The sequence below is a fragment of the Rhipicephalus microplus genome, chromosome 2 (genome assembly GCF_043290135.1).
Source record: "Rhipicephalus microplus isolate Deutch F79 chromosome 2, USDA_Rmic, whole genome shotgun sequence".
Lineage (NCBI taxonomy): Eukaryota > Metazoa > Arthropoda > Arachnida > Ixodida > Ixodidae > Rhipicephalus > Rhipicephalus microplus.
This window is the reverse complement of record NC_134701.1, coordinates 249,422,371-249,434,827: the sequence shown is the minus strand read 5'-3', so window position 1 is coordinate 249,434,827 and position 12,457 is coordinate 249,422,371. Positions and strand designations below refer to the sequence as shown.

General features: G+C 41.6%; 1 protein-coding gene across 4 annotated transcripts in view; it reads right to left on the bottom strand.

The window, feature by feature from the left end:
- The window catches only part of LOC119170161 (FHF complex subunit HOOK-interacting protein 1B), a 41,155-nt gene that overhangs the window by 7,158 nt on the left and 21,540 nt on the right, over positions 1 to 12,457 (bottom strand). For all 4 annotated transcript variants that reach the window (XM_037421232.2, XM_037421233.2, XM_037421234.2 and 1 more), the window contains 5 exons: positions 8,594 to 8,761; positions 7,640 to 7,719; positions 4,510 to 5,275; positions 1,359 to 1,551; positions 1,157 to 1,259 (listed from right to left, as the gene is read on the bottom strand). In XM_037421232.2, the coding sequence (XP_037277129.2) occupies positions 1,157 to 1,259; positions 1,359 to 1,551; positions 4,510 to 5,275; positions 7,640 to 7,719; positions 8,594 to 8,761 (1,310 nt within the window). The remainder of the gene's footprint in view (positions 1 to 1,156; positions 1,260 to 1,358; positions 1,552 to 4,509; positions 5,276 to 7,639; positions 7,720 to 8,593; positions 8,762 to 12,457) is intronic.

Here is a 12,457-nt window from a genome sequence, read left to right as displayed (position 1 = left end):
TTTTCGGTGGCAGCAAGGAGGCCCACCATTCCTTTATGTTTGCAGAAAAATAAATAGCAGGTATTGCTGAAAAACATAAGCTTTGGAGCCGCAAGCCAGCCGAGCACTGATTACTTTGAATAGTTCTAAGTTCCTTGCATCCCACTTTGTGTATGTTCTGTTTATTCGAAAACCCGCTTAATTCGAAGCTTTCTCATGGCCCCAGTCACTTCGAATTTACGAGGTGTTATTGTACACCATAAAAATACAGTGCATGCAAACACAAACACGAGAAGGACGTTAAACCATAGCAAAGGTATTTGTGGCGTCCTAAATTTTTTTATTATGCCTGTGTTTGCACACCCCGTCTTTTTATAATGAATATGTACCAACTAGCTCAGCTATACTAAGAAATGCAGGAACGTTCTAGGAATCTGCAAGGTTATCTTGCCATTGAAACACAGGAGCTTTGACTCAATGTAATTCGCACTAGTATAAGGAGGATGTCTGCTGCAAGTATGACTTTGCGATATTAAATGAAGGAAAGAATGGCAAACTATAAAGGTTCACTTTTCTTTATTAGGCACAATATTAATTAAAACTTACAGACAATACTCACCGGGAAAGTACAGAGGACGTTCCTACTAGTAGTAAATGCAATGTACACGCAAAGAAGGAAAACCGGGCGAAAGGATAACTTGCCGCGGGCAGGGACCGAACCTGCGACTTTCTAGAGGCGCGTCTGATGCTGCACAAACAGTTATCCCTCCTCCCCCCAGTCCATTTTATGGCATATATATGTGCATTTAAATGCCAACAAGGCGGAAAAAGTGTGTTCCACAATTGCAGTCATGGCTACTAACGGTGCTGACCGACTCTCCCGTGTTTAAATGCATAATACATTCCATTATACACCTGATGCAGTATTATATCAGTGCTCTATATATTGACAATGATAAATGTTTGGTTTGTCACTATATGCGCAACGTTATTATTGCAGCGCATTTCCCTGGGACAGCTGCAGTATTCACTGGATGCCCTTTGCTCTATGAATGATCAACCGTACTGAAAAAAGCAGCCACAAGCTGTAAATAAAGATCGGAGGAGTATCATTTCGTTGTTCCAGATAACAGCTTTAAGAGAGAAGTGCAAGTGCCTTAAATGTCTTAACACACACCTGTAGCTCTTCTCTTCACCACCTGTTTCAATGAGAACAGGGTTCGTCTTCGGCAGGCCTGTTCTTCGAAAAAAACTTCCAAGGCTTCTCCTTTTTGACTCCCCTGCAAAGGGCATCATTGTGAAGTTGTCATGAACAAGTTGATAAACACAAATGCTGCCACTGTGAGAGAAAAAAACAAAGGAGAGAACTGCTCTCATACCTCTCGAGAACTCGGCAGCAAAGCTTTGGCTTCTGCGCACTGCAGTTTGGTCACCGTAAAGCCTGTGAGGCGTGTCGGCCAGTAACCTTTCTTCCCTGACAGTGAAAAAAATTCTAGCCCTTGCAAGCAACTCGTCAAAGTTGGGCAGTGTGTACGAGTAGCTGTCCACTTTGTGCTTCAGAGAGCCGAGAACCTGGACATACCAATGAAAAAGAAGAAAGCTTACTTAAATCTGCGCACTAGCAGCAAAATACGAGAAATGACACGATGCATTAAATGGAGCTTTAATCAAACTGACCAAATATAGTCCCATTTAGGTGAAGTACATCATTCTATCCTAATGCCCTGAAGAAGGTGCCTGTTGTCCCTGTTTTTGTGCACAAGGGGATGAAGAGCTAGAGCACCGTTGGGCACTAGCCATACCTCATTGAAGCTCACATTTCACAAACTACTTTTAAGAGGTTTAAAGGGGCACTAAAGAGAAAAAATATTTTTTGTGTATTAGTTAAGTACAATTCCACAGCACACCGAAAGGTCCCGTCCCCGTTTCGATCCCGGGTTTCGCACCAAGATATGTGGACGCTAAAGTGCTAACTGGCGCGAAGGAACTCAGCCAGAAGCCATCGTGGCCATGATCGAACCCCATGATCCTTCTTCTTTGCCTTCACTGGCTGGCTGCGTTTATTATATTTTCAACACCACTCTTAATTTGAGATGACGCTCAGCAAGCTAGCAAACCCATGAAAAAGAAAATGCTGGTGGTGACGCCACCTTGAGATTCCCACACCAAACAGCATAATGCGGAAGATTTTGACGAGGTCTACTAGGCCCTACATGGTTCCTAATTGGTAAATGTGAAGTACATTGTCATCTGTGAGGACCACAGATCTAATGTATAAAGCTTCAGAAAATTTCATCGAGCCAATGTGGCAAAAATATGAAAAATACATTTTCGGATTCGTGACGGTATGTGTGGAAATTCTGCTGCGAAGTTAAAGAATGAAAATTTAACCCTGGTTTTATCCTATAATAATGCACTTATAATGGTGAAACCTACAACATTAATGTTCTCATGGTACAGTTTATCAATACAAACCAAGTCATTATTTGACATCAGTGTCTTCTTAAAAGCTTTTTTTTTTTGTCTGCTGCTAACTTGCATGCAGGCTTAAGGTATGTAAGCATGAAAATTAGTTTTTCAGTGCCTTAAACTCACCCCAGCATATTAAAACACTGTCTGCTAAGCTTACTATGCTTGAATTGGCATTTAAAGACATCAGACCAAGTCTAACACATAAATTATGATAAACTAAACATTACCACATGAAGAGAAAGAAAAACTTAGCGTTCTCAGCACAAGTGGGTCATAAAGCCCCTCGACTGACCATCCATTTTTAATTGCAGGAGGTTGATCCACAGTAACAAAAACCCCATAAAGTCTATGCACTTAGCTGTAGTCACCATGGACTGCCTCTATCAGATTTGTTCCTGATAAAGTAAAAATAGACAAGAATGCAGAAACATGTTAATTAAACAGCGCAAAGCCATTTCGCTACTAGAAAATGCAAAGCACATGCAAAGCTATGCGTCACGGCAAGTGAATGGTCCGAGTGCTATCTTGAATCAGTCAGACTTGGTTGAAATGTGACTTTGCAGTGTAACTTCAGCAAAATCAGAGCAGTGTCGGGTGCATACGGTTTTAAAAACTTCTAATTTAAAAAGTACATGTCACCATGTGCACCCTCGCTGTCATCAATGCACAGAAATCATTTGCTCCTTTTCACAATTTCTCACTGTGTTATTCTTGGGTAACAGATGACACAATAACGTATATTTGCTAGGGGTGTGCTTTGTGTGCTGAATGTATTTTTGCTAGTTGACAATGGCCACAACAGATTTTAAATATGCTTCACCCCATCAAACTTTCGTGCGGCGGCAAAGCTGGCTTTCAGGCTCTTCTGCTGCAGTCAAATGTATTGACTCGAGGATACGCTGATTCCGACACAGAGATAGGGCAGAGGTGAGATCTCAATTAATGCTGTTTTTTTTTTCACCTGAAATTCAGGCAGGCACTGCAAAAAATCGGACGAAGTAACGTTCACAATTTCAGATATTACATATTGATGGCTACGAAGCATCTGGGATATAAAACTCTGAACTCTAAAAGGGCACACTTCTGTCCGCCACATCAGTCGGGCCTCTACCGAATTTCAAATAGAAAGAGAGGCCGAGGATATAGTTTTTTTGTCTTTATAGTGTAAAGTATCGTCGACATCACTCTGGTTGCAACAAATAGTGTAAATAAATACAATTCAGCCTCTGCATTGCCTCACTCTTGGTAAGAGAACTGTGAAACACTGCCTCTACAGTGCTTCATCAACCAAGCCAAAAGAAACAGTTTCATGTTGTTATCTTATAAGAATATGCTTAAGAACTTTTTTTCTGCGAGTTCGCTTCGAAGTAGCCGAAAAATATTCCAGAAATATGCAAGAGATATTTTTAAAACATTAGATTCGATTTACACTCAGATTTCAGTATTCGAATTCGCTTTGCACCCAACATTTTGCTATTCACACAGCTTTAATATTTGCTTTTTCTTCTGACACACAACATTTTCACAGAGATTGCTTACACAAGCATGTGATATGCCAAGGCTTTATGTTAAACTTCAATGGCAAAATTAACCTCCCAAAACAATGCGTAGCATATGTAATACCCTCATAGCAAGTTCTTGTTAAATTATTATTACAGTTAAACCCTTTTATAAGAGGCATGACCCGATAGCTATTCCTGTCTTTCATATGAGATGTGTCTTATAATCACGGTATCTCGTATGTATTCTGTTATCAACTCGTATTTTACTGTAGGCATACAGGTGTCTTTTATACCCATTTGTCTCTTATATCAGCGTCTCTTATAAAGGGGTTCAACTGTATTTGTTTATGCCTGTGAAATAAACACAATAAGCTCGACTAGCAGTTTGACGTATACCATTGTCCCCTTTCCTTACTCATCACCTCACTTTTACGAGCACATTGCTACTGTGCTAAAGTAGACACCGGAGAATCCATGCAGCTAACGTACAAATTCCAAAATTTGCGATGCTGCTGTCATCCCTAATACCTCCAAGAGCAATCAAACTGAAGCCCACCTGAAAGAGTGACCGGACACTTGGCTGAAACACGAGTGAATGGCTTAGGAGGAACGATCGCAGCAAGGGCTGAGGATACAAGGCGAGCCGTGCAATGAGTGCTGTCAGTTGCAGGTTGATGTAGACACTGTTCTGTAGCATCATCTCCAGCCGGGCCAGCAAGATGCTCAGGAATGGGCCAATGTTGGGACTTCCAAATGCCTCGAACCCGCCGCCCTTGTTGGCGGCGTCTCGCGTGACGAAGATTCCTGAGTCGCCCGCGGACACTGAACTCTCTTCAGCGGAGGCGTCTTCCGTCTTCGTGTCCGGAGGGACTGTGGCCCCGTTGAGATCCACTGACGACGATGCCTCGTCGTACGATGAAGACCAGCCTGAGCATGCCCGTCTGGTGAGGCGCACACCCTGACGCGCATCCGCGAGGTACAGGTGGTAGCCGGTGTGCGTAACTGATGACGGCGAAGACTGCTGGGTGCCATTGAGTACAGCAGTGAAGGACCGTGGCATGTCTCCCGATTCGTAGCTGCCCAGGACCCCGGAGAAAGAGCGGCGGGGGCGGCGACTGCGTATCTGGAGGCTTCCACCGTGCATCACTCTCTCCACGGGAAATCCATCGCGCAGGACCGGCAGCTGAGCCTCCTCGGCACTGACACCAGAGCAGCACGCGGGAATTAGAGAGAGAAACTTCTCGGCGGCACAGCCGTAGAGATCTATGTCGCAGACACGGCTCCTCTGGCTCACCATCACATGGGAACAGGGTACCAGGTACCTGGTTAGGAAAAAAGATTTTACACACACATTGTGTATCTGACTTTTCAATCAGTGTGCGCATCAGCAGCACGAAATATCAGCTACGACCATACCACTAGCACTTAGATAAAACAGCACCGATTACAGCACTGCAAAGGAGTGAAGTGTGGATGTCACTTGCCACAATAAAATTAGGCAGGACGTAACACCTATACAGTCAAATCCCACTACAACGAAATTGACGGGACGCGTGAAAAAGTTCTTTGTCGCAGAATTTCATCTACAGACTACTAAATTTGGTAAGACCTGATTATTATGACTCGTCCTTTGGTCCCAGCAAGTGCATGCATTGAACTCTCGCTAACTCGGACGTACTTGTACGCACACTGGGTGGACGCATTTTCTCGCATTTATACAGAAAAATCGGAACTGAAATCGGGGTGCGGGTTATACGAGAATTTCGGTGTGAAAGCTGGCTTCACGGCAATTCAAAGAATGAATTGCATCAATATGCGGGTAGTTTTTTTCTTCCTCCAGCAGTTTGTGGCCGGGGTGCCGCTCAGGGGCGAGTTATACAAAAAAAAAAGCAATATTCAGACGACCTTTGGGCAGTTCCGCGTGAACAGCGGCACGAACGAGCGTGCTGAAGCTTCGCTCGAGACGAACTGATAACTGCAACTGAAAGTGACAAAGTTTCGCACTACCGTAGCCATATGTGAACAACAGGAAAGCTGTAACCATTTGTGTCACTTTATGGCTTTATTACCTTTAATCTATGGCTGTGTTAGCTGTGAACCTTCGGATCGTATTCGCTATTGATGAACAAGACGATAGCAATTGCGGTTTCCTGCACAGTGGTTGTGGCAAACAATAGTCCTGTTTTCAATCTGTGCGCATGACTCAAGAACTGCGATGCTGCTATCTTTGTTCGCATCATTACGGCAAGAAATATTAAGTAGAGTCGCTGCACGGTGACCGCGCGTACTTTTGTGGTCACCCATGATTGCGTTTGACGCGACCGCATGCAGTTATGCTGGGACTAGGTGCGTGCTGCTGAAGTGTGCGCCTTGGCGACTAGTGGTTGTCAGTCATGATCGCATGGCTAGTGTTGATGAGCGGTAGTTTTAAGTGAGACATCGAAAACATATGGTGGGAGTTTTTGAAGATTGCGATTCTGCCGCAGTCCACAAGTACATTAAATTCACGGGCAGCATCATGGTGGATGGGCAACCTGTTGCCAAGCATCTCAATGAAGATAAATTTAGCGGGATGTGTGTGTGATGGCAGAAAGTGCGTCTCTGATGAAGACATGGCTGTTGCGATGTGGCCATGCACTCTGGATGTCATAAGCCATCGAGAAACTGCCAACTCGGTAGCAGAATTTCGCGGCAATCCTAGGCAAGTTCCTTTATTTTGTGTGGTAGTACTCACGAAAATTTCATGAAAGCAGAAATATCCAGAAAAAGTATTCTTTGTGACAAAACATTTTTCATTGTTTTCTATAGCCAGCTGACAAAGAATAAAAAATTATTTATTGTGGCAGAATTTTTGTTGTAGCAGACTTCGTTATAGCAGGATTTAACTGTATCACTGTGGGTGCACTTAAGCTGAAAGCAGAAGTCAATGCTGCCACTCCAGCTGCTAAGCCAGTCTAACAAAAACTGCAGAGAAAGCAGCCTGCTTTTGGAAAAAACTATATAGGGGAAAGGATGAAATGCACAGAACAGTGAAACTAATACCTTGTATGATTCATTGCCTAAATATGCTGTAGCTGTACGACACAAGTAAGTAAAAAAAAAGCGCCAAGTCTCCCCTTTTTATAGAATAAGTGACCATGGCAGTGTTAATACGGCTTCACCTGAGCAAGTTCACTAAACCTTCGTTGAGCTTTAATGTGGCAACAGGGCTTGACTGCAGTTTTGTTGTTCTGTTACATGGCCTTTGAAATTGAAACAATGTCAAAGGACCGAAAGATAACTAGTTGGCTGTGTCAATACTCATTAGCACAAACCAGAACAGGGTAGAGAAATTACAAAAAAAAAGGAATTGCTGCAATGCAAAAATTATTTTCACATGCTTGTAGGATAGCAGTACAGGCAAACATGTGGTACGCAGTGATGAGAGGGTGAAGTAGTTTTATTTCTCTGGATCTGCACAATATGGACAATATAGTACTAAATCACTTTTTGAAATTATTTGTATAAAATGGTGTTTCTAGAAAAGCATATGAAGACCCTTTTGTGGTTCAGGAACAGCACTGCTAGTAAAGAGGTGTTTTATGGAAATAATAGTAGTACTTGTTCCAGGTACCCCGAGCTCTGCATAACATCAACCCAGCTAATCAAATAAAGCGTACAGCTTTCCAATAAAGAGAGCCACTCACTTGAGCACTAGCTCCAACATGATGTCTTCGCAATTGAAGTCCAGCAGCGTCCGAAAGAGTGCCATTGTCACCAAGCAAAGCTGGAAGAGGATGAAAGTACTTCAGCAAGGCCATCAAATCATGCACGGTAAGTTACTGTCAACACAACGGCACAAAAACACTCTGTCAAGCGGTGAGATGGCCCAAGCTGAGCAGCGCTTACACACACTTATATAAGCGTGTATAAGCGCTGCTCATCTTGGGCCTTCTCACGCATGAAGAAGTCGGTCAAACTTCAAGACTTTGGGAACCTAAAATAAAATTGGTTGGATCTAACCATTTCCTTCAAAAATGTACATGAAAGCTTAGCAATGTGGGAATTTGGTGGATTGATCCTGCATGGTGAACTACAGTGCAACACCAGGACAAAGAGGATAACAAGAAGGACACACAACGTCTTGTGTGTCCTTCTTATCGTCCTCGTTTCGGTTTTGCACTGTGGTTCACCATCACCATATGAAAGCCCCCATGGCCGTGGGGAATTGAACTCGTGACGTTATTTGCAGCACTTTAATTGCTGTCAATGAAGCAGTTCTGCAGGCATCTGCCCCATCTAAAACAAATAGTGACACAGATCAAACCATGATGCCTTTTGAATTAAAGGAATGCACATCAACTCGTAAAAAGAACAGGAAAATTGGAGGGACATCAAGTGAATTAAAAGTGTCACAACAACAAAGATAGAGTGTAAGAGCTGTTCTGGCTAAGTATTTAGTGTAAACTCCTTTATGCATACAATAACTGACAACTGCTAAGTACTAGCAGCTTTTGCCATCTTTAGGAATAACTTGTTTAACCAAGCACCACGGGTATTGTATGTAGATCACTGCCACCAAAGATGGTCACCTTCAAAGCAAGCTTAAGCTTTCAAGTTGTCACAACACAGCTGTTCGTGCAAGACAGCGCCATACATACCCGAGATTGACCTCCAATGCGATTTATCAGTGTGTTGAGGATCTTGTGGTTTTCATAGCTTTCAGTAATCAAGAACTTGAAGAACACCAACAGTAACTGGGGCTCTGTGACTGTTCTCAAAAAGAGGTCCAGGTATGCTGTTGCTGTGACTATTTCCTCCATCGTGTTCTGTTGAGTCAAATTAGGACAGAGAAAACAAGGAGAAAGGCATATTCAGCGAAAAGTTACACTAACATTTCAGCAACAATCCTGAACCAGCAGTATGCATGCATACTGGTTGGTGAAACTTCACACTATGTCCTCATTCGCGTATTTTATGATACAAAAAAATAAAAATAGAGAGAAGCAGGAAAAGCCCTTTCTACAATAAGAGAAGAGCCCCTAAAATGGGTTTCAGTCAGTGCACTGCACCACCTGCAATACTTCCAGCAAGAATGTTTGAAATAACGAACTGTAAGTTAAATGTAGAAATTGATTTCAACCTGTTTTCTTGAACATTATTGTACCTACCCTCAATGCTAACATGCGTGCTGCTATTATGGAGAATTCTAGACCTCTATATCTAAAACTCCATAGAGGGCACATAATGTGTCCCCTACTAAACACGAAGTGAGAGTGTATCCACATGCTCTACAAGCAGTGGATCAGAATATGCAACATCTCCACCAGTTCAAAAGCTCTCCTAAATTGACACATTCACATATTGAAGTCCTTCTTTATGCAGTAATCCCAAAGAGCTAATCTTCCTGAACCTTATAATCACAAAACTAAGCACGAGTACATTAAATCTTGACCTCTTGCACTAAGAGAATGCACTTAGATTTGAACAATTGCCATTCATACTGAATCACAACCATCTCCAACATATATACTTCATATGTGCCAAACAAACAAAAAACTCTCATAATTAGGATGCTTAATTTCAAGTTGCTACAACACATCAACCATTAGAACACATACTCCTCCACACACCACACTTTCTGTCATCTCTTAAAATGTATAAGTAGTAAACACAGCAAAGATCTGGACAAGGCACATTGTCGAACAAGACACCACGTGACACATAGAGGGAGCGCTAGCGTGCTGTAAGAAAGATGCAAGTAGGGCAAAAGCATTGGCTTTTTTAAGCCAGGCAGTGGTAAAAAGTGCAGCCAGCCTTCCACAAGGGTTCTGGGAAGTTCGCACAAAAAAACTCAAAGCAGAGGCTAGCATCTTCACAGTATAACAAATACTGATTACTTTTCTTATCAAGCACCTACACTTGCAGGATGTACACTGCACAATGAGAGCCTTTAGTCATAAATCTTTCATGCGTGAAACGAAAAGCACTAGTATTTACACAGCATCTATGCAGGACTCAACATAAATTCTCAAGTGACAAACCTATGTCATGTTGTTATTAGAATTAGGCATAAGCGAAAGATCATGCTAAGCAAGCAACAAGACACCCAGTGCATAAAATGCAGTGGAATATATGCTTGAACAAAAAGTAGTGGCAAGCATAACAAGAGCAGAACAGAGAAGACAAAATAAAAGGTCAAAAGAAACTCGGGCAATTTTATTTTAAATTTTATTTTATTTAGCGGTATTTTGTTTGAGTTGTATTTTAGATCAGTATACACTCTAAGTGATGCATGTGGTGTACTGCAAAGGTTGCTTGTTGCTTGTTCCTGATCAATGAGGCCTGATCCGGCCAGTCAGGCCTGATCAAAAGGTTTGCTTTGTTTCAAACAATGTTAATAGCTGAGCAGACCTGCCTGAAAGCGCATACGTTTGAATGCGATTCAAAACAGGCCAATGTACAGAGGGATTCACTGTTTTAAAGGGAACACTTTCGTGTGCACAATGTTTGCATTTCGCTCTCTCGCAAAAGCATAGTGGCTCAGATTTGCATCAGACTACTTCTGGTTGACTGCTCAGACTTTTCTTTGATAGACCAGTGCCGTGCACAAACAATTTTTCTACGTCTACCAGCAGTTACGGGGCCCTCAATATGACAGGTGCTCATTAGAGTGTTCCCTTTAACAGTGGACGGTACTGTACATATTATGCACTGCTTTCTTCATGACACGTGTTCGAAAAACATTTTTTGCTCAATATATAAAGTAAATATTTTTAAATTTGAGTGTTACTTAAAGTCTTGAGTAATTAGGTAATATTCTAAGTACAGCCTGTCTTTTGAACATTTGATAAAAACTAATTTATAAGCTCCGGACATCAGAGTGTACGCTCGTTTCCAAGATGCACAAATAGCTAAGGAGACATATGTTATAATGGATTCGCCACGGTGGCCACATTTTTAATAAAGGTGAAAATGCTATATGCCCGTGTGCTCACATCTGGGTGCACATTAAAGAACCACAGGTGGTTTAATTTCCGGGGCCCTCCACTACCGTGTCTCATAATCATACGGCGGTTCAGGGAGGTAAAATCCCACATATTACTATTGTAATAAATGTAAACGACATGACTGCTTTTAATACCACAGGAGATCAGCACGCGTCATACGCTCCCACTTAAACTAAACTAGTCTAGCTGTGCTGCTAAATAATCAGAAAAAACATGTGTTATCAGACTTTAAGTGAAAATTTTAAAACATTTTTTGCAGTACCTGTGCATGAAGACCATTTAATATTTTAGGATGATAAGTTTGATAAGTTATAATCTGCCTTTTTTCTCCTGGCATATTTTGAAAAAAGAAAAAATATTTATCACACATTACTTAACAGCTTCTCGATTGATATGTGGGATTTAATGTCTCAAAACCACCATATGATTACGAGAGACGCCGTAGTGGAGGACTCCGGAAATTTTAACCTCCTGTGTTCTTTAACGTGCACCCAAATCTGAACACATGGGCCTACAGCATTACCGCCTCCATAGGAAATGCAGCCGCCGCACTCAACAGCTTCTGAAAATGGTAAGTGGTACACCACCAGTGTTAAACTTCTTTATGAGCTAGTACAGCGCCTGCAGCATTTACACAATAGCAACTCAGAAGTGCAATATATTTAACTATGTTGTAGTTGGTTTTATTTATCAATAAAAATTCTTGTGGCGTTTCTTTTTTTCGTACCTAGAGGACATCAGCATATTTAGAATATTTGATGGCATCTGTAAGAACAGTGCACTAAAAGTGTTCTTGGGTGAGGTTTCACACAGTAAAATAGTAGGAGTGTGCAAATATTCCAAAAGTTTCAATAGCACTTTGAATGGAACACTATTTCACTCAGTACTAAAATTGAATAGTGTATAGTATTAGAAATATCAAACATTTTTCGAATAATAAGTGCCAATGAAAGAAACCTCAAATAGACAAAACATTAAAACAAAAAGGGGTAATGCTTCTTATTTTGATAGTTAAATAACCAGAATGCATGCAACTCGAGCTTTTACAACATTATCTATGCTATATTGTTCACGGGATTAATTTCCGTATCCAGAAACGATCCTTGACTTGAACAGCAGCACGTCGTGACTTCAATGCAGCACGTTGTGACTTCAATGCAGCACGATGCGACTTCAATGCAGCACAACGTGCTGCAGTTGAGACGGTGGCAAGTCAAGAAGTGTTTCTGAATATGCAAGTAAGGCATTTTGCTTAAAACTCCAGTGTCGCCAAAGCAACAAAGTGGTCAATCTACTATGTTCACCATGACATTTATGATGATACATATCAGTTTTTAAAAGATGCTGGCAAGGTGCGAACTTTACTACTGTAGTCGCTGCTGTACTTCAACTTGCAGTTACAAAATATCTCTAATATTCTAGTTACTGCTATACACAGGCTTGCCTCAGTTTGAATAGTTTGTATCTGTGTGTGCATGCATTTTATTTCTATTAAATATAAACAAAATGTTCTTT